The 21,744-nt window shown below is 36.0% G+C and overlaps 1 protein-coding gene across 6 annotated transcripts in view; it reads left to right on the forward strand.

Moving 5' to 3' along the window:
• The window catches only part of SLC4A10 (solute carrier family 4 member 10), a 317,469-nt gene that overhangs the window by 155,432 nt on the left and 140,293 nt on the right, over positions 1–21,744 (forward strand). For all 6 annotated transcript variants that reach the window (XM_066344965.1, XM_066344966.1, XM_066344963.1 and 3 more), the window contains exons 4-5: positions 1,735–1,873; positions 13,573–13,733. In XM_066344965.1, coding sequence (XP_066201062.1) covers positions 1,735–1,873; positions 13,573–13,733 — 300 coding nt within the window. The remainder of the gene's footprint in view (positions 1–1,734; positions 1,874–13,572; positions 13,734–21,744) is intronic.

The following is a 21,744-nucleotide window of genomic DNA, read 5'->3' on the forward strand; positions in this document are numbered from 1 at the left end:
AGATAAAATTTAATGGTGTTTTCTGAGAATAATCAGCATGGCCATGAAGGCAGTTGTTGGGAGATATTTCTCCATGGATCTCTCTCAGTTACCTTCCATCTTGTGAGCACAGCACTGACTGCCTTTGTGCCTGTCTTTCAAGGATGTTTGCATGGTGAACAGACTTGGAAGATAAAGATAGCATCTCTCTCTGGAGCTGAGGGAAGGTTTGTATACTGTGAAGTGTAATAATATCTCCCTATGGTGCAAGTGTAAGGGTGGCTTACTGCCCATTACAAAAGAGTTGGGTTCCTGAACAAACAAAAACCTTAAACTGAATAGACCATAGTTCTTAATGTAAACCATAAAACTGTAAAACTTTTAGAAAAAAAAAAGAGAAATCTTTGTGACCTTTAGGCAAAGCATTCTTAAAGTTGATACCAAAAGTATAATCCATAAAATGATAAAATGTAATTATCAAAATTTAAAACTCCTGCTCAGTGAAAGGCACTGTTAAAAAATATGAAGACAAGGTACAGAGAAGCAAAGAAAATATTTATAAATTACATGATCCACAGACTTATATCCAGAATATATAAAGCACTCTCAAAACTCTACAGTAAAGAAACGACCAACCCAATTGAATATGGACAAAATATTTCAACAGACATTTCACCAAAATAAAATATATGGATCACAGATAAACACTTGAAAATTGTCAACAATAGACATCAGAGAAATGTAAATGAATGCCACATTGAGATACTACTACATAGAATGGTAAGAAACAATTGATGACACCAAGTGCTGATAAAGATGTGGAATAAGAGCAACTCTCTGATACCTTGCTGCTGGGAATGCAAAAGAGCGCAGACACTCTCCAAAGCAGTTTGGCATTGTCTTATAAAATTAAACATACACTTACCATAGAACCTAGCAGTCTTACTCCTAGATACTTACCCTAGAGATATAAAGACTTAGGCTCAACTGAAAAACTCATAGAAGAATACTTATAGAAATTCTATTCATAGTTACCCCAAACTGGAAACAACCTACATATCCTTCAACAAGTGGATGGCTAAGCAAATTGTGTACATTTCTACAGTGGGCTATTACTCAACAGTAAAAAGAATGAACTACTGATTCATTCAGTGACATAGATACATTTCAAAATCTCAAAGGCATTATGCTAAGTGACTAGCAACAGTCTCAAAGAGTTATATTTCATATTTTTCATTTATATGACGTTGTGAAAAAGGAAATACTCAATGGAGACCAGATTAGTTGTTGCTTAGGGTTGGGGGGAGGACTTTGGAGTGACTACAAAGAAACATCACAAGGGAGTTCTTTGGTGAGTTATATTCAGCATAATTTTAGTACAAGTGAATTTCATCAGTCCTCTCTTCTGAATATTATCATAAAATGCAGCAAAAATGATGAGATGTATGCGTATATGAGAGAGAAATAGAAGTACTGTAGTTTCTATGAGTGTTATAAATAATACAAAATAATCATTACATTTGATTTTATTTTTGATAATACCTATGCACTATTTAGTATTTTACATATTGATGCTCTCAAATTATGCTAGGTTTAATGTAATGCTAAATTTAGTTTTAACTCCCCAACTTTACTTCAGATGAGTGTTGTTGTGGAGGCAGGGGGGCGTGAGTTTGGAGTGGCAATGAAGGAGGCAAACGGGACCCTTTAAACTTGAAGTCGTGGTAATGCATGTTCATGTCTGATTTTCCATAGACACCCCATCACAGCGGGTACAGTTTATTCTGGGAACTGAGGATGATGATGAGGAGCACATTCCTCATGACCTTTTCACAGAACTGGATGAGATTTGCTGGCGTGAAGGGGAGGATGCTGAGTGGAGAGAAACAGCCAGGTGAGAATTTTTGTTGAAGGGTGAATGTATACTAAAGCGTTATCATGCTTTAGAAAAACAGATTTCTACTGCCATGATTTTGTAAACATCCATGAGTGCTGCTAATTTCTGTAATTGATCATCTGGCCTGGGCATAACCTATAATGGGATATGGGTCAGAATGATCTCTGAAGGCACTAATTATAGTAAATAGTGATGCAGAGCCAACAGCAGCTGCAGTTTTAAAGATAAACGGTTGCATAATCTGTATGTCATCAGAAAAACAATAGAAATCTAAAAGTAATTTACTTTTTTTAGATTGCTGGCTTATGCCCAAACTAGTGATTTATGTGATAATTTCTATGGAGGGCTTTTTAAAAGGAAAAGCAAACAATATAAGAGGCTTTATGTATAATCCTGGATTTATATACTATTTGATGAGAATAAAAATATTTTGTAGTATTTTTCTAGGATAGGTATACATTCAAACATTGTGGATTTTCAAAATACCTTTCTAAAGATTACCTTTTCTATCATATGTAATTACTATTTTTTATATGGCTATATAGTTGATGAATTGCTATAAAAGAGTAATAAACTAAACTTTGGGTTACTTTTTATTCTTGCTCATTTATATAACAAACATTTATGAAGTACCTATTTTGTGTCAGGTGCAATGAATGTAGAACAATAACAAAACTGAGAATTTGCCTTTAACAATCTCACAGTCTAATTCAAGGACTTAGACAAGTAAAGTTGTAAATGGTCTACAATGAATGTTATGATACAAGTGTGTACCAGCAACTGTGGATTGTCACTGTGAGGATTGTCACTTACACTCTGCTTCCCAAATTTTAATGTGAATACAAATCACATAGAATCTTGTTGAAATGTAGATTTTGTAGGCATCTGGCATAGTGTCAGATTCTAACAATTTTTCAGGTAGTATCACTCTAATGATTTTGGGTTGAGGACTACATTTTGAGTAGCAAGGATTTAAACCACAAGAGTGAAAGAGAAAGAATCAAAATGATTTTCCAGTATCACTTAATATATTTGGACTATTTTCCATGTTATCAATACAGATTTACATCTTTTAATAACTGCATTTTAATTGTATGAGAAATTTTATTTATTTAGCCAGTCTTAATAATGATTTAAATTGTTTTATTTATTTATTTTTGCTATAATTATTGCTGCAGTAATTATGTACACATACATTTGGCATTACTTTGTAGGTATTTATGTGATGCAAATTTCCAACAGTATAACTTATATACCAAAGAGAGCAGAATTTTACTTTAGAAAATATTGAAAAATTGCCTTCATAAGATGTTTTGATAATTTATATTTCAGTAAGCATTGTAGGAGAGTACTTATTTCCCCCAAATCCTTACCACACTAAATCAGCAAACTTTATTTTTATACATGAAAAATAAATTTTATTGTTCTAATTTGCATTTATTTCATCATTAATGAGATAGAACATTTTTATATGTTTTTATTTTATTCCTATGAACTAAATGTTTCTTTTCTTTACCCATTTTATGAAAATCATTATTTTACTTTTTTTTTTTTTTTTTGTATTTTTCTGAAGCTGGAAATGGGGAGAGACAGTCAGACAGACTCCCTCATACGCCCGACCGGGATCCACCCGGCAAGCCCTCCAGGGGCGACGCTCTGCCCACCAGGGGGCGATGCTCTGCCCCTCCAGGGCGTCGCTCTGCCATGACCAGAGCCACTCTAGCGCCTGGGGCAAAGGCCAAGGAGCCATCCCCAGCGCCCGGGCCATCTTTGCTCCAATGGAGCCTTGGCTGAGGGAGGGGAAGAGAGAGACAGAGAGGAAGGAGTGGGGGGGTGGAGAAGCAAATGGGCGCTTCTCCTATGTGCCCTGGCCAGGAATCGAACCTGGGTCCCCCACACGCCAGGCTGACGCTCTACCGCTGAGCCAACCGGCCAGGGCCTATTTTACTTTTTTAATACCTTAAATTGGTGGAATATTAGTTTGTGCAAAATACTTTTTTCAATTTTTTTGTGTGAGAGAGACAGAGACAGACAGGAAAGGAGAGAGATGAGAAACATCAACTCATAGTTACGTCACTTTAATTGTTCATTGATTGCTTCTCATATGTGCCTTGACTGGGGGTTCCAGCTGATCTGGTGTCCTCCTGCTCAAGCTAGTGACCTTAGGCTTCATAGCATGACCTTTGAGCTCAAGCCAGTGACCATGATCCCACATTCAAACTGGTGAGACCGCACTCAAGCCGGCAACCTTGGAGTTTCAAACATGGGTCTTCAGTGTCCCACATCGATTCTCCATCCATTGTGTCACCACCAGTCAGGCTTAATTAACTTTTTAAATAAAATATTTGCAAAGTTAAATAATTTCCTTATGATACCTTCTATTATTATATTTTAAATATAAAACCAAATTTGAAATAGTTTTTATATAACCTGGATAATTTTAAAATTAAGCATCCTTTACCTTATATTTTTCTTTCAATTGCATCAATAACTAAAAATTTTGAAATTTTTAATATATATAATATGTCATCTTCTTTACTTGATAAAAAACATAATAACCTTCACAAATTAGTGATATAACTATTAATATGACAAGCTGATAAGCAATTTAAAGTGCAAAACCCTCTAAGACTAGAAACATCAGTCTTCAATTGGTTATAATACATAGGTGTTCCTGGATGACTTGAAGAATTTCTTTTATATTTCTTTCTTTACTCTTATTTCATTACAATAAAGCTGAGAAGTAAGTTTGGAATATGTGTTCTGGCATGAGTAACTCTCTTATTCTCAAAATGGTTGTTGATTTTTCACCTTCCTGGTCAAATAGTTATCTATTCTTTTAATCAGTAACTTCCTTGTAACTTGCCCAGTCTCATAAAGCTAGGAGGTGACAGTGTAATACTAGAATCTGGTCTTTTACTCTGTCATAGGTGAGCAGGTAGGATTTTTATTATGTTCTAATGAATTGAGTTGCACAATGTGTTTATCCTATACCACCAAAACGGATTGCTCTTCATTAAAGAATGAAAGAGACAATCCAGTTAATTGATAGTATTCTTGAATATATTAGATAAGACCTGTTCTTTTAGCCAGGCTTCTGGAACCTTATGCATGGTGCAGCTGTTTGAGGTTCAGGGAGACATCTGATGAGCAGTCAAATAGTAACAGACATGGAAGAGGAGGGTAGATGAATTTTGGCTGAGACAATACATCAGGGAAGAACAGAATGTACTTATTGAAGACTTAAGACATGCAATGGGTTTTAAAGTGGCAAAAGTAATTTTGCTCTGATGGCTCAAATTTATTTTAAAAGGCTAATTTTAGTTAATTCATTACTTTATCTGATTTTTCAAATGCAGCTTAATTCTAATAAATTATTAGAATAACTATTTGAAACATTTCACTCTTTTGATTAGTAACCAGGGGGATTAATAATTTTCTACCCTAATAGAAATAAGGAGGATACTTTATCAGCACATTGCTCCTGTCATATATCATATCTTGAATAATTCATGCCCTCTGTTGTTGCCAAGTAAAACTTGAGCAAAGTTTTAGATTTTGAAACTAAATTTTTGAATCATAATTATTTAATAAATGTTTGTGAAAAACAGCTGTTCACTTTTAAAAACCCTAAAAGAAGCCATATGACAAGGCCTAACAAAATCAACACAATTAGAATGTTCTACTTAAAAATAACATAAATGTTATTAATAGAGAAGTGCTCAAAGATACCACAGCTGTGCAATTATGGAGACAACATGCTTGACTCACTGTGGTTGCCCTTTGAAAAGAGCTTTCTACAAATGAACTCAGAAGAGTCAAAGCAGGGGGTAGCAGTTAGGCCTTTTATACATACATGGTAGTATTGAAAGGATTATTACCTTAAAATGATTTTATTGATGTTGTGAAGCCATTTGATATTCAAAATTAGCAAAAGTTCAAGTCATCAAGATTTTTTAGTGCAATGTGAGGTGTTACAATAATATGGATTAAGAACAGCTAGATGGTGCAGTGGATAGAGCGTCGGACTGGGACATGGAGGACCCAGGTTCAAAACTTTGAGGTTGCCGGCTTGGGCTCATCCCGCTTAAGTGCTGGCTCACCAGCTTGAGGCTGGGTCGCTGGCTTGAGTGTAGGATCATAAACATGACCCCATGGTCACTGGTTTGAGCCCAAAGGTTGCTGGCTTGAGCCCAAAAGTTGCTGACTTGAGCCCAAGGTCACTCACTGACTTGAGCAAGGAGCTACTTGCTCTGCTGTAGCTGCACTCCCCCTCTCCCAATCAAGGCACATATGAGAAAGCAATCAATGAACAAGGAATCAACGAACGACTAAGATGCCACAACAAAGAACTGATGCTTCTCATCTCTCTCCCTTCTAGTCTGTCTGTTACTATCTGCCCCACTCTCTGATTCTGTCAGAAAAACAAAACAACAACAAAAAACAGTTAATGTCCATAAAGTCTAAGTTTGGATATATTTTCTTTACACTTTCCCATTAAAAAAGGCACTTTTTGATTACATATGTTATTCTCAGGTCCTCACCCTAACCATGTTCCCACTCTAACCCTCCATATCCCCAGCTCTACCCAAAAGAGGATGCTTTCTCTTGAGAATCCGTGACTCCCCTAAGGCTATAATTTTGGATAATATAGTAACCCCTTTATTTCCAATTGAGTGGAATCAGAGAATAAAAATTCTTTGGAAAGGTCAACTGAATGAGTGAAAATAGAATAATAGAAAGAGTTAATGTCTATGGAAAACATCTATTTCCAATTTGCAGAAGAATTTTATTTTGTAGATTTTTAAAATGAGTATTGTAGGATTATTATCAACTTAATCCTCAAAGAATTCATGAAACACCTATTTTAGGTTGTTGTTGCTTAGTACAAAGAGATTACAATGTGCTAATAATCATGGATGAAGACAGATCCAGATCTATGAAGAAAATGAAAATAATCTTTTCTGAGTTTAAATCTGCCCCTTTCCCATAGAAATGTCATGAAATTGGCCTATAATTTTGTTTTTTTTCATTGTCCATCACTTTTCATTCATGCTTGTGAGACTCTTGTTTGCTTTGGTTTGCTGTTCAAACAAATGTCAGCTGAGTTTATTTGAAAACTGGAATAAATTGCAGCACTTTAGGTCATTAACTACAATCAAACATTTTGCAACTGACAGTGTATTCAGTGACTACAGATCCTGAAACAGGATTTGGTGTGTTCTCAGTTCCAGACCTGTTAATTTCTATGTTTGACATATGAAATGAAATGGAAAAAAAACTCCCAAACAAACAGAAAATATCTCTACTTATGTATTTGTGCATATATAAAATTTTTCATACAGTTTTTAAAATATTTAAATATCTTAAAGCTTTTGGCATTATTCTGAAGCTGGCACAAAGCATTGAATCTTGAAATGTTTGGTAATTAGTATTTGTAACTTGCAGTTTCCTTTTTAAGGAAAGGCTCTTCTGCTTCCTGTAATGCTCATGAAACTTGTGGTTATATCAAACCTTTTATGCATATGCCTTGTATTTGGTCATCTTAACTACCAAACTGCTTAAAACTCTGAGAGACTTTGTTCTTTTCCAAAAGCCCAAGCATCCAATTAAAAAAATTTTTATTGAATTTGTTGGGGTGACGTTGATTAATAAAATTATCCAGGTTTCAGGTACAAAATTCTACCTTATGTCATCTGTATATTGCGTTGTGTGTTCACCACCCTGACAGGTCTCCTCCATCACCAACTATCCGCCTCTACCCTCCTCTACCTCCTCTACCCCTTTCCTTCCTGCAATCCTTACAGTACTTACACTGTTGTCTGTGTCTATTAGTATTTTTTTCTTTGCTTAATACTTTTACTTTTTTGAAGAAAATTATTCTAAATGAAAGAATATTTCTTTTGGATTTTTTTGTGGGGGGTCAGTCAAGGACAGACAGAGACAGACAGGAAGGGAAAGAGAGATAAGAAGCATCAGCTCATAGTTGCAGCACTTTAGTTGTTCATTGATTGCTTTCTCGTATGTGCCTTGACTAGGGGGCTCCAGCTGAGCCAGTGACCCCTTGCTCAAGTCTGCGACCTTGGGCTTCAAGCCAGCAACTTTTGGACTGAAGCCAGTGACCATGGGGTCATGTCTATTCCCATGCTAAAGCTAGCAACTCCATGCTCAAACCAGATGAGCCCGCGCTCAAGCTGGCGACTTCGGGGTTTTGAACTTGGGTCCTCAGCTTCCCAGCTCGATGCTCTATCTACTGTGCCGCTGCCTGGTCAGACTGGATTTGTTTTTTAAATATCTTTTCAGATAGATGCATAGATCAATAGAACAAAATACGGAACTGAGAAAGACCAACAAAAATATTGCTGAGTTTTGACTAAGGGGCTGTTTAATAGAGGAGGAATTATCATTTCAAGAAATAGTACTGGGCCCTGGCTGGTTGGCTCAGCGGTAGAGCGTCGGCCTGGCGTGCGGGGGACCGGGGTTCGATTCCCGGCCAGGGCACATAGGAGAGGCACCCATTTGCTTCTCCACCCCCCCCTCCTTCCTCTCTGTCTCTCTCTTCCCCTCCCGCAGCCAGGGCTCCATTGGAGCAAAGATGGCCCGGGTGCTGGGGATGGCTCCTTGGCCTCTGCCCCAGGCGCTAGAGTGGCTCTGGTCGCGGCAGAGCGATGCCCCGGAGGGGCAGAGCATCCCCCCCTGGTGGGCAGAACGTCGTCCCCTGGTGGGCGTGCCGGGTGGATCCCGGTTGGGCGCATGCGGGAGTCTGTCTGACTGTCTCTCCCCGTTTCCAGCTTCAGAAAAATACCAAAAAAAAAAAAAAAAAAAAAAAATAGTACTGAAACAATTAGACATCATAGGTAAAAAAAAAAAATATATATATATATATATATTAACCTCAATTTAAACTTCATAGTGTATACAAAATCTAATTGAAAGTAAATCATACATCTAAGTGTAAAATATAATGCTATAAAAGTTTTAGAGAAAACATAGAAGAAAATCTTCAGGACCTGTGGCTAGATGATAAGTTTTTAGACATGTTACCAAAAGCACAATCCATAAAAGAAAATGCTCATAAATTGAACTTCACTCAAATTACAAGCTTTTGTGCTGTGAGAGACCCTGGTAAAAGGATGAACAGACAAGCTACAGACAAGAAAAATATTTGCAAACCACGTATTTGTCAAAAATATTATGCATACAATATAGAAGGAACTCTCAAAGTTCAACAATATATTAAAACAAACAAATCAATTAGAAAAATGGGCAAAAACATGGCCATTTTACCAAGGAGGTGATACAATAAAAAATAACCACATAAAAAGATGTTCTACATCATTAATCATTAGGGAAATGCAAAATAAAGCCACTGTGAAATGTCACTGTGCACCTAATAGAATAACTAAAACTACAAAATAGTTATAAAACAAATGGTGAGATTGTAGAGACACTGGATCTCTCATCCATTGCTGGTTGGTATAAATGTAAAATGGTCTAGCTACTCTAGAAAATAGTTTGACAGTTTTTTCATAAAATTAAATAGGCATTTACTATCTGACCAGCAATTATAGTCTTGGAAATTTATCACTGAGAAATGAAAACTTATGTTCACATAAGAACCCACATGAATGTTTATATGGTCTTTATTTGTAATGGCAACCACCTATAAACAATTTAAATATCCTTCAATGGATGGTTAAACAAAGCCTGGTACATGGAATACCACTTAGTAATAAAAAGTATAGTTGATATCCAACTTGGATGGATCTCAAAGGCATTGTCCTTAGTGAAATAATCTCAAAAGGTTGAAAATTATATGATTCAATTTATACAACCTCAAAATGACAAAAATATAATGATGAGGAAAAGATTAGTGATTGACAGGGCAGAAACAAGATGATGGTTGAGGATATAAATGTGTAGCATGAGTGAGATTCTTTGTGGCGATGAACAGTGTTGTATCTTGTTTGTGTGAATCAATCTATACCTGGAATAAAGATGCATAGGCATATGCACTCATGCACACCGCATACACATTTCTTTTCAGGATTCTTAATTTAAATTTACTTTCAAAGGAGCCAAGACAAAAAGATGTAGATGTTTTCTTACTTATTTAATCACCTTCACTGTTATCTGGAAGTATAAAATTTAAGTATAATTTTCTTTATTAGAAAGGGTTTGATGATCTATGTAGATCCAGAATCCCACAAGCAGTTTAAAAGTGAATTTATTATTAGTGTTATAACAACTCGCAAATAGTATCATTGTATGGGTTAGTTTATAGTTTTATTATTAAGTTATAAGAAATAATATTATTTTTTAGTAATTAAGAAACATTTTTCAGGATTTCTTACTTGAATAAATTTTTAAATACAACATTTCAGAAGTAATTTTATATGTAAGGATGACAGAACATGCTATAGTTCCATAAACATAAATTGAAGATACTTTTTTTTTTTTTTTCTGAAGCTGGAAAAAGGAAGAGACAGTCAGACAGATTCCCGCATGCGCCCGACCGGGATCCACCCGGCATGCCCACCAGGGGCGACGCTCTGCCCACCAGGGGGCGATGCTCTGCCCCTCCGGGGCGTCGCTCTGCCAGGACCAGACCCACTCTAGCGCCTGGGGCAGAGGCCAAGGAACCATCCCCAGCGCCTGGGCCATCTTTGCTCCAATGGAGCCTTGGCTGCGGGAGGGGAAGAGAGAGACAGAGAGGAAGGAGGGGGGGGGGTGGAGAAGCAAATGGGTGCCTCTCCTATGTGCCCTGACCGGGAATCGAACCCGGGTCCCCCGCACGCCAGGCCGACGCTGACGCTCTACCGCTGAGCCAACTGGCCAGGGCCTGAAGATACTTTTTAACTGAGAGAAATATATAGTCCCTTTACACTTCCTTTTTTTGTGACACTAAGTCATTTTTACTACCTAAGAGACTGTAAACTAGATTTCAAACTTAACATGGTTCTTCAGTCAGAATAAGTGCTGCTCTATTGATTCCCTTCTTTTGCCTTTTTTGTCTAAAAACAAAATTATATGTAAATAATATACACGGTGATAGAGGATTTAATAAAAGTTGTATCTACTCTCTTGGTGCCATGTCTGTGGACAATGTAAAAAGAGGCAGCCCTGGCCGGTTGGCTCAGCGGTAGAGCATTGGCCTAGCGTGCGGAGGACCCGGGTTCGATTCCCGGCCAGGGTACATAGGAGAAGTGCCCATTTGCTTCTCCACCCCTCCGCCGCGCTTTCCTCTCTGTCTCTCTCTTCCCCTCCCGCAGCCAAGGCTCCATTGGAGCAAAGATGGCCCGGGCGCTGGGGATGGCTCTGTGGCCTCTGCCTCAGGCGCTAGAATGGCTCTGGTCGCAACATGGCGACGCCCAGGATGGGCAGAGCATCGCCCCCTGGTGGGCAGAGCGTCGCCCCTGGTGGGCGTGCCGGGTGGATCCCTGTCGGGCGCATGCGGGAGTCTGTCTTGAGATTTGTTCCAGACAAGCATGAAAATCAAATGTTAAATTTTAATTTTCCACTATGGCATCAGCAAAAGATACTTTAGCTGAAAAAGTTTAAAAGTTCAACCATGTATTATGGTAGAAAATGGGCACAGACTGTAGAGAAAAGCAAGAACAACTTGGAGTTCAATCTGGGTTGTCAAGATTACTGGCTAGGTGATCTTGGACAAGTTTCTATGTGTTGAATTTGTCATCATTTTACAGATGAGAAAAACATAGCCCAGAGAAATTGAAAGACATTTGTTTGTCACATGGAAATTTAGCTATAGAGTAGGGACAAAACCTAGATTTCTTTTTACTTCCAACTAGTCCAAGACTCTCCACAATACTATCCCATTTCAAAATGTCTTCCACGAGGTTGATCCTCTGAGATATTGACATTCATAATGTGACCAGGCCTTTACTTCTAAACCTGGCAAGAAATACTAATCTATTATATTTATTAAAATTATGTTTGCCCTCATCATTCATTTTAATTAAGATTTTGGTGCTGATGTGAATAGCTAAAATGGTGATCTGAATCAGTTTAAGACAAAATAAATTATGTTAGAAAAAATTATCCTGCAGTCTCAATTTCTTAAAATCACAAAGGCTTTCTTATGTCTCATGATGCATGTCCATCATGGATCAGTGGAGGCTCTTACATCTGTTCACTGTAGTTACTCAGAGACCCCAGTTGGTATAGCAGCTTCCATCTGATGTCCAGAACTAGTCAACAGTCACATGGCCTCACCCAGTTAGAAGGGAGCTAGGTAGTGATATCCTACTCTTTACTAAGAGAGAGAACCATTTATAGTTGATGAATGAAACTATGCTATGACTATCATATGATTTATAAAGTATTATGGTCCTGTTAAGGGCTGAAAAACATTCACTAATATAAAAAATGTATGTGTATACAAAAATATTCTATAAAATTACCAGCAGTTTTAGAAATAGTTTCACTGATTTGGGGCTTAAATGTAAGTTGTTTTTAAACTTCAAGTGTTTTATAAACCTGATAGTTATTCTTTCCTATCTGTAAACTTTTGGCCAGCATAACTATTCTTCCCTACTGATTTTCTTTTCACTTCCCGAAAACTTTCTGCTCCCTGAACACTGAGGACAGATACATAGCTTTTCTTATCTTTTTTGGAACTCTGCACATTAAGCATTCTGACTAGCCCTTCTGGTTAATTATTTTTGGCTAATCCTATGTTTCCCCTACTAGTTACTGCAACATATTATCCTCTGTTGGAATTGGATCATTTGGCTATGTAAAACAGTAATATAATATTAAATAGAGAATTTGAGTGGTATTTTGTTGAGAGGGGGAAGTTAGGGCAAAATAACTTAAGTAGAGGAAAATTATGGAAATGGGGACATAAAGGCAATTTATGGAAGGATTCATTAGAAATGTTGGGATTAAATGGGTGATCTATTAGCATTAGAGGGCAAGTCTCTAAAAGAATAAGGGATTTGGTGCTTATACCAGAGTAATAAAATGATTGGTTTCTCTATTTATCTTTAGAAAAAACCCTCAGATATTACCACTCATTTCACTCCAAGAGGGCAGTAGTGTCCATTTGACACTGTGATATCAAGGTTCTTCTATTCTCTATTCCTGGCAGGAAGGCCCAGGGAATTAGGGCTGAGCTCAATTCTTATAAGTTTAGTCCCTAGGAGGTGATTGCGATCATGAGACTTTATACAAACAAGCCTAATAAGTATTTTTCCGATAGAATAGTCCCCAAATTATTTTAGCTTCCCTAATCAAGTAGAAAAATATCAAGAGATGCCAATATTCTGTTTTAAGATCTATCACTAAAGAAAAAAGTGTTATTTTCTTTTGCATCATTTTTAATTACCATTATTTTTTCATGAAATATATTTACTCTTTCTTAGTTCTATAACAGTCATTGTGACCACTGATGAAAAATTTGTATTAAAATATCTTCTCAAAGCTTGATAAACTAATAAAAATAAAATGACTTTTTTTTGTTTTAATATTCAATGGCAAAAAGAATGCTTGTTATATGAGATTAAAATGAAATAAACTGAATGACTTGGGCTATCATCTTTTACTCATTTTCAAAACCCATGAAACCAAGAAGCAATGTTAATATCTTTCTATTTCTACTTTTTATTATTGGGATAAAGCATCATTGATCTACAATATAATATTCAATGTTCTGATAATATTTATTTGTATAGGTGGTTGAAATTTGAAGAAGATGTGGAAGATGGAGGAGAAAGGTGGAGCAAACCTTATGTGGCGACTCTTTCATTGCACAGCTTGTTTGAGTTGAGAAGTTGTATTCTGAATGGAACTGTGTTGCTGGACATGCATGCCAATACTTTAGAAGAAATTGCAGGTATACTTTCCCTCCTTATCCTAATTCACTCTTATGGCTACAACTGATTTTTGTTATTACCTTTCCTTATAATTCTATACATGTGTGACCTTTTGAAAATAAATTCTCTGATCAGTGTATGAGACATTAAAAAATATTTTTCCTACCCTTTATTTAAGACAAAATAAATTAAATCTCAGAAAAACATGCACTAACTGCTCCAGTGGCAAGTCTAGAACAAGAATCTAGAAATACTGACTCTTGTTTACTATTTGTTGTTTTTCACTATTATATTTAGTTAGACTGTCACCATTAGAAAATTTAAAGGAAAAATTCATAAAGCTAAAGATTTCTTTTTTTAATATAAAAATACATGAAATAACCAAATGAAAAAAAATCATTCAGTGAATGAGAAACATGTTAGTTTAGACAAGAGCAGAAAAGTCTTATCATTTATTTTAAACTCTTGAATTCCAGAGGATGCCAAGTGATACAGTTGTAATTGGTTTGTAATTTAATACTATGACTAGCCCTTGGGGTGAATGTTTTGTATTAGAAGTGTATTATGGTTCTATAACACAAGCAGTGATATTTAGAAAACATCTTTCTGGTACTCTAGAAACAGAAGCAAAGAACTCTTGCATCTTTTGGTGTGAAAATCAAAAACACATTTTAGTAAAAACAAAATAATACATAAAGAACTGATTTTTGAATGAGTACAAATGAAACAGTTAATGGAGATTTAAAAAAAAAAAACAAAGCAAGGACTCAAGCAGCTTTAAAAGATTCCTAGTTTGGAAAAAAATTGAAAGCAGTTACATGTGTATATGCATTTTTTTTTGTGAAATGTAAGACTTAAGGAAGACTTCAATACTGTAATTTTATTATAGAGATGGCCAAAAAGAAAAAGAATAGAACCGTTTTTTGATCATACAAGTGAGAAAATATTGTATTAGAAAAATAAAATATATAATTTAATCTTAGAATAGCCTCATGAAGTGTCATTTCCATTTTTCAATGAGAAAATAGAAATTCTGAAACTTTCATGACCCAGGGTCTACCATCTGACCTGAGCCGCTTATTCCTCGTTACTCTACAACTACTGACTGAAGAAAGATGAGGGTTGTAGTGAATGTTGCCCAAATTTTAGTGGCAATTTGGTCATTTAAGAAGTAATTATTTGGTTGTTGTTGCTGATAGGCATGCATACATTGCAATAGTATTGCTATGCCAGCTTTCTTTTGTTTCCCCTTGCATGGAATGTCTGTGTCATTCCTTCACTTTCAATCTGTGCCTTTACATCTGAACTAAATCATTTGTAGACAGTATATAGAGGGGCCTTACACGTATTTTATATTTATTTGGCCACCCTGTATCTTTTGATTGGAGCATTTAGTCCATTAAATTGAAAATAGTTATTGATAGCTATGTACTTATTTTGTTACTTTTTTATTGTTTTTGTAGTTCATCTCTTTTTATTTTTTTCTTCTCTTGGTCCCATTTTACAATTTGATGGTTTTTTAAATGTTATTTTTGTGTTTTTTTTCTCTTTATTTTTTGTGTATCTCTTGTAGGTATTTGGTTTGTGGTTACCATGAGGTTAATATAATATATAATTATATATATCTACATAGCAGTCTATTTTAAAGGGACAGTTGCATAAATTCAAACTCATTTTAAAAGCTCTACATTTTTTTCTCATTATATTATGTTTTGACATATTTTACATCTTTTTATTTTGTGTATCCCCTAACCACTTATTGTAGTTATAATTGATGTTACTACTTTTGTCTTTTAAACTTTTTACTAGCTTTCAAATGGCTGATCACTGCCTTTATGAAATACATAATTGCCTTTACCAGTGAGATATTTATTTTCATATATGTTTTTATCTACTTGTATATCTTTTTGATTTTCCAAATTAAAGATGCCTCTTTAACATTTCTCATAAGGCTGGTTTGATGAACCTTCTTTAGTTTTTGATTGTTTGAGAAACTCTATCTTTCAAACTTGTAGGATATCCTTGCCAGATGGAGTATTTTTGCTTGTGAGTTTTTTCCTTTCAGCACTTTAAATATATCTTGCTACTTCCATTTGGCCTGCAAAGCTGCAGCAGAATAATCAGTCCTATGGAGTTTCCCTTCTATGTGACTAGTAGTTTTTCTCTTTCTGCCTTGAAAATTGTCTCTTTATTTTTAAGTTTAGCCGTTTTAATTGTAATCTATCATGATGTGTTTTTCTTTGGATTTATCTTGTTTGGGGCTCTCTGTGATTTCTGAACTTGGATGTCTGTTTCATTCCTTAGGTTAGGGAAGTTTTCAGCCATTATACTTCAAATAAGTTTTCTGCTCTTTTCTTGCCTTGTCCTTCTCTGGGAACCCTACAATGTGAATATTAGTACATTTGATGTTGTCCCAGAGGCCCCTTACACTATTCTCAATATAAAAAATTTCTTTTTCTTTCTGCTGTTTTTAGTGTGGAGATTTCTACTATTCTGTCTTCCACATTACCAATCTGTTCTTCTGTATCATCTAGTTTGATATTGATTTTCTCCTTTGTATTGTTCATTTCAGTTATTGCATGTTTCAGCTTTGATTTGGTCTTTCTTATATTTTCTAACTCTTCATGTAGTTCTCAGTGTACCTTCACTTTATTTCCCTGAGTTCATTGAGCATTTTTATGACTGTTACATTGATTGAACTCTTTCTAAGTAAATTACTAATCTCAGTTTCATTAGTGTTTTGGAGGAAGGGTGTTTTATCTTGTTCTTTTACTTGGAACATATTCCTTTGCTCCTCATTTTGTTTTGTTTTTCTGAGTTTAGCAAACAGCTACTTCTCCTTGTCTTGAAGCTTGGGGTAGGAGCAATCTCTGTGTAGACTGCATGTGCTAGGCAGTTTTGGCAAGCCAGCTGCAACTGGAGCAAGCATGAGAGAAGCAGTTCTAGGGCATGCCATGCCAGATCCACATTGGCAGGATGGCTGGAGCTGGGGTTTGTAGGGGCTGGGAGGTCCTGGAATGTACTACACCAGGACTGTTATGGCAAAAATATAAAAAAAGAAAGAAGCTGAAGCTGATCAGTCATGGGCTGTGAGCACCTGAAGCACACTGCACTAGGGCTACCAGTGGGATGACTGGAGTTGGCGTGTGCATGGGCTGAGCTCTCCTGGGGCATGCTGCACTGGGATCTTCTTGGCAAGACAGCTGGTACTAGGTCAAGAACAGGCCATGCTTTGGCAGGGCAGCGTAAGCTGGTGTGAACCAGAGGTGTGGGGTGCACTGGGGCAGTGTGTTTCCACCTGCTTTATAAAAGTGGATGGGAAATTAAAAATTGACACTCGCTGGGACCTCTGATCTTAGAGAGGCTTTCAGCTGTTCCTCGCCCATTTGGCAGACTCTCTAGGGTTAGTAAATAGATTTCCTTCACATATAGTCTAGGTGCCCTTTTTTTTTATTTTATTTATTCAATTTTAGAGAGGACAGAGAGAGGGAGAGAGAGGAGAGAGAGACAGAGAGAGAGAGAGAGGAAGGGGGAGGAGCTGGAAGCATCAACTCCCATATGTGCCTTGACCAGTTAAGCCTAGAGTTTCGAACCGGCGACCTCAGCATTTCCAGGTCGACGCTGTATCCACTTCGCCACCACAGGTCAGGCTAGGTGCCCTTTAATTGCTACTTTCTCACTCTGCCCTGGGGCATGTGAGTCTTTGGGGTGCAGTCAGTGCAGTGCTATTTATTCCAAATGCAGATCACTGTGTTAGGGGGTGGAGTCTTCATTGTTACAATGTCTCTGTCTCATTCTTCTCAGTGTGTTCCTCTATCATTTTTTTGTGAAGAAAGTATTCAGTTAGTCCTCAAATCTTCTTTAGAAGGAACAGTTCTATATGTAGGTGTATTTAGGTGTGTCAGTGGGAAGAAGTGAATTCAGAGTCTTTCTATACTCCTATCATAGACCTATCTCCCCTGAGCTTCCCTAATAAACATCTTAATATTTTAATTAGGAAACAAATGCCTGGAGTTTTCGTAGTATTTTACAGTTTAGGAAGCTCTTTGCAGTTTAGAAAACTGTTTTGGGTAAATCTACATCATCTTTTTGATACTCAAAACAAACTTGGGGCTTACTATTATCATTGTTATTTTTATTTAATAAATCGAGGTACTAAAATTCAGAAAGTTAAATGTTGTACCCAAAGTAAGGAGTTTATTTCTGTTACTTACATTAGTGATAACGTCACCTTTGAAAATGAATTAATCAAAATAATTGTTGGATTGGCTACATATAATGAAGCTATTAAATTTCTCAATCTGCCAAAATTAGCTCCATAAAATACCTTCATAGTTTTTACTAGACTTTATATTTCTTAAAGCATATAATTTCTACTGCTTTCTTTAGGAATTTATTTCTACCAGGATATCTTATACCATTAATTTGACTAAAACTCTGTTTATTTTATTACCTTAGCTCAGTTTTATTGTCTAAATTTATGCCTTTTTTTTAACACATTCTCCTTCCTCAAACTCAATTCTGAAGAATATGTGAAGGCTGTTAGCTGTGATAAATCTAGTTTTTAAAAGCAAATTACAGTTTCTAAGTGTATCCTTACAAATGGAAGTAGTTCAGAGGGAGTTTCAATGTCCCAAGTATCTTTTTAGAATTCTTTCTGGTTTTCTAAATAGTCTATACTTTTCTTGCTACAAAGTAGTCCCATTTGAATGTCTCATTTTCCATGTATAGCAGGCTGTAAAATGTCATTTATACAATGCAAATAGTTTAGAGCTAACACCACATAGAAAACTATTATTACAAATAATTATTAATTATTATAACCTTAGACTTCTTTTTTTTTTTAATAATTTTATTTTTTTAATGGGGTGACATCAATAAATCAGGATACATATATTCAAAGATAACAAGTCCAGGTCATCTTGTCGTTCAATTATGTTGCATACCCACCACCCAAAGTCAGATTGTCCTCTGTCACCTTCTATCTTGTTTTCTTTGTGCCCCTCCCCACCCCCTTTCCCTCTCCCATTCCACCCCCCCCCCCCGTAACCACCACACTCTTATCAATGTCTCTTAGTTTCACTATTATGTCCCACCTACGTATGGAATAATACAGTTCCTGGTTTTTTCTGATTTACTTATTTCGCTTCGTATCATGTTATCAAGATCCCGCCATTTTGCTGTAAATGTTCCGATGTCATCATTTCTTATGGCTGAGTAGTATTCCATAGTGTATATGTGCCACATCTTCTTTATCCAGTCATCTATTGATGGGCTTTTTGGTTGTTTCCATGTCCTGGCCACTGTAAACAATGCTGCAATAAACATGGGGCTGCATGTGTCTTTACGTATCAATGTTTCTGAGTTTTTGGGATATATACCCAGTAGAGGGATTGCTGGGTCATAAGGTAGTTCTATTTTCAGTTTTTTGAGGAACCACCATACTTTCTTCCATAATGGTTGTACTACTTTACATTCCCACCAACAGTGTATGAGGGTTCCTTTTTCTCCACAGCCTCTCCAACATTTGCTATTACCTGTCTTGCTAATAACAGCTAATCGAACAGGTGTGAGGTGGTATCTCATTGCAGTTTTGATTTGCATTTCTCTAATAGCTAAAGAAGATGAGCATCTTTTCATATATCTGTTGGCCATTTGTATTTCTTCCTGGGAAAAGTGTCTATTCATGTCCTCTTCCCATTTTTTTATTGGATTGTTTGTTTGTTTGTTGTTGAGTTTTATGAGTTCTTTGTATATTTTGGATATTAGGCCCTTATCTGAGCTGTTGTTTGAAAATATCATTTCCCATTTAGTTGGCTTTCTGTTTATTTTGTTATCAGTTTCTCTTGCTGAGCAAAAACTTCTTAGTCTGATGTACTCCCATTCATTAATTTTTGCCTTCACTTCTCTTGCCATTGGAGTCAAATTCATAAAATGCTCTTTAAAACCCAGGTCCATGAGTTGAGTACCTATGTCTTCTTCTATGTACTTAATTGTTTCAGGTCTTATGTTTAGATCTTTGATCCATTTTGAGTTAATTTTTGTACAGGGGGAGAGACTGTAGTCCAGTTTCATTCTTTTGCATGTGGCTTTCCAGTTTTCCCAGCACCATTTATTGAAGAGGCTTTCTTTTCTCCATTGTGTGTTGTTGGCCCCTTTATCAAAAATTATTTGACTATATATATGTGGTTTTATTTCTGGACTTTCTATTCTGTTCCATTGTTCTGATTGTCTATTTTTCTTCCAATACCATGCTGTTTTGATTGTAGTGGCCCTATAATATAGTTTGAAGTCAGGTATTGTAATGCCCCCAGCTTCATTCTTTTTCTTTAGGATTGCTTTGGCTATTCGGGGTTTTTTATAGTTCCATATAAATCTGATGATTTTTTGCTCTATTTCTTTAAAAAACATCATTGGAAGTTTGATGGGAATTGCATTAAATTTGTATATTGCTTTGGGTAATATAGCCATCTTGATTATATTTATTCTTCCTAGCCAAGAACAAGGTATATTCTTCCATCTCATTATATCTTTTTCGATTTCCCTTAACAATGGTTTATAGTTTTCATTATATAAGTCCTTTACATTCTTTGTTATGTTTATTCCTAAGTATTTTATTTTTTTTGTTGCAATCATGAAGGGGATTATTCTTTTGAGTTCCTTCTCAGTTGTTTCATTGTTGGCATATAGAAAGGCTATTGACTTCTGTATGCTAATTTTGTATCCTGCGACCTTACTGTATTGGCTTATTGTTTCTAGTAGTCTTTTTGTGGATTCTTTGGGGTTTTCGATGTATAGGATCATATCATCTGCAAAAAGTGATACCTTTACTTCTTCTTTTCCGATATGGATGCCCTTTATTTCTTTGTCTTGTCTGATTGCTCTGGCTAGAACCTCAAGTACCACATTAAATAAGAGTGGAGAGAGTGGACAACCCTGTCTCGTTCCTGATTTAAGGGGGAAAGCCTTCAGTTTAGTGTCATTTAATATGATGTTAGCTGATGGTTTATCATATATGGCCTTTATCATGTTGAGATATTTTCCTTCTATACCCATTTTGTTGAGAGTCTTAAACATAAAATTGTGTTGTATTTTATCAACAGCCTTTTCTGCGTCTATTGATAAGATCATGTGGTTTTTGTTCTTTGTTTTGTTGATATGGTGTATTACGTGAACTGTTTTACGTATGTTGAACCATCCTTGAGACTCTGGGATGAATCCCACTTGATCATGATGTATTATTTTTTTAATATGTTGTTGTATTCGATTTGCTAGTATTTTGTTTAGTATTTTAGCATCTGTATTCATTAGAGATATTGGTCTGTAGTTTTCTTTTTTTGTGCCATCCTTGCCTGGTTTTGGTATGAGGGTTATGTTGGCCTCATAAAATGTGTTTGGAAGTATTGCTTCTTCTTCAATTTTTTGGAAGACTTTGAGTAGAATAAAAACCAAGTCTTCTTTGAATGTTTGATAAAATTCACTTGTATAGCCGTCAGGGCCTGGACTTTTATTTTTGGGGAGGTTTTTAATGGTTTTTTCTATTTCTTCTCTACTGATAGGTCTGTTTAGGCTTTCTGCTTTTTCTTGACTCAGTCTAGGAAGGTTGTATTGTTCTAGGAATTTATCCATTTCTTCTAGGTTGTTGAATTTAGTGGCATAAAGTTTTTCATAGTATTCTACAATAATTCTTTGTATATCTACGGTGTCCGTGGTGATTTCTCCTCTTTCATTTTGGATTTTGTTTATATGAGTTCTTTATCTTTTTTCCTTGGTAAGTCTTGCCAAGGGTTTGTCAATTTTGTTGATCTTTTCAAAGAACCAGCTCCTTGTTCTATTAATTTTTCTATAGTTTTTCTGTTCTCTAATTCATTTATTTCTGTTCTGATTTTTATTATCTCCTTTCTTCGGCTGGTTTTGGGTTGTCTTTGTTCTTCTTTTTCTAGTTTCTTAAGGTGGGAAGTTAAGTGGTTCACTTGGGCTCTCTCTTGTTTGTTCATATATTCCTGAAGTGATATGAACTTCCCTCTTATT

This window comes from Saccopteryx leptura, chromosome 7 (assembly GCF_036850995.1).
Source record: "Saccopteryx leptura isolate mSacLep1 chromosome 7, mSacLep1_pri_phased_curated, whole genome shotgun sequence".
Taxonomy (NCBI): Eukaryota; Metazoa; Chordata; class Mammalia; order Chiroptera; family Emballonuridae; genus Saccopteryx; species Saccopteryx leptura.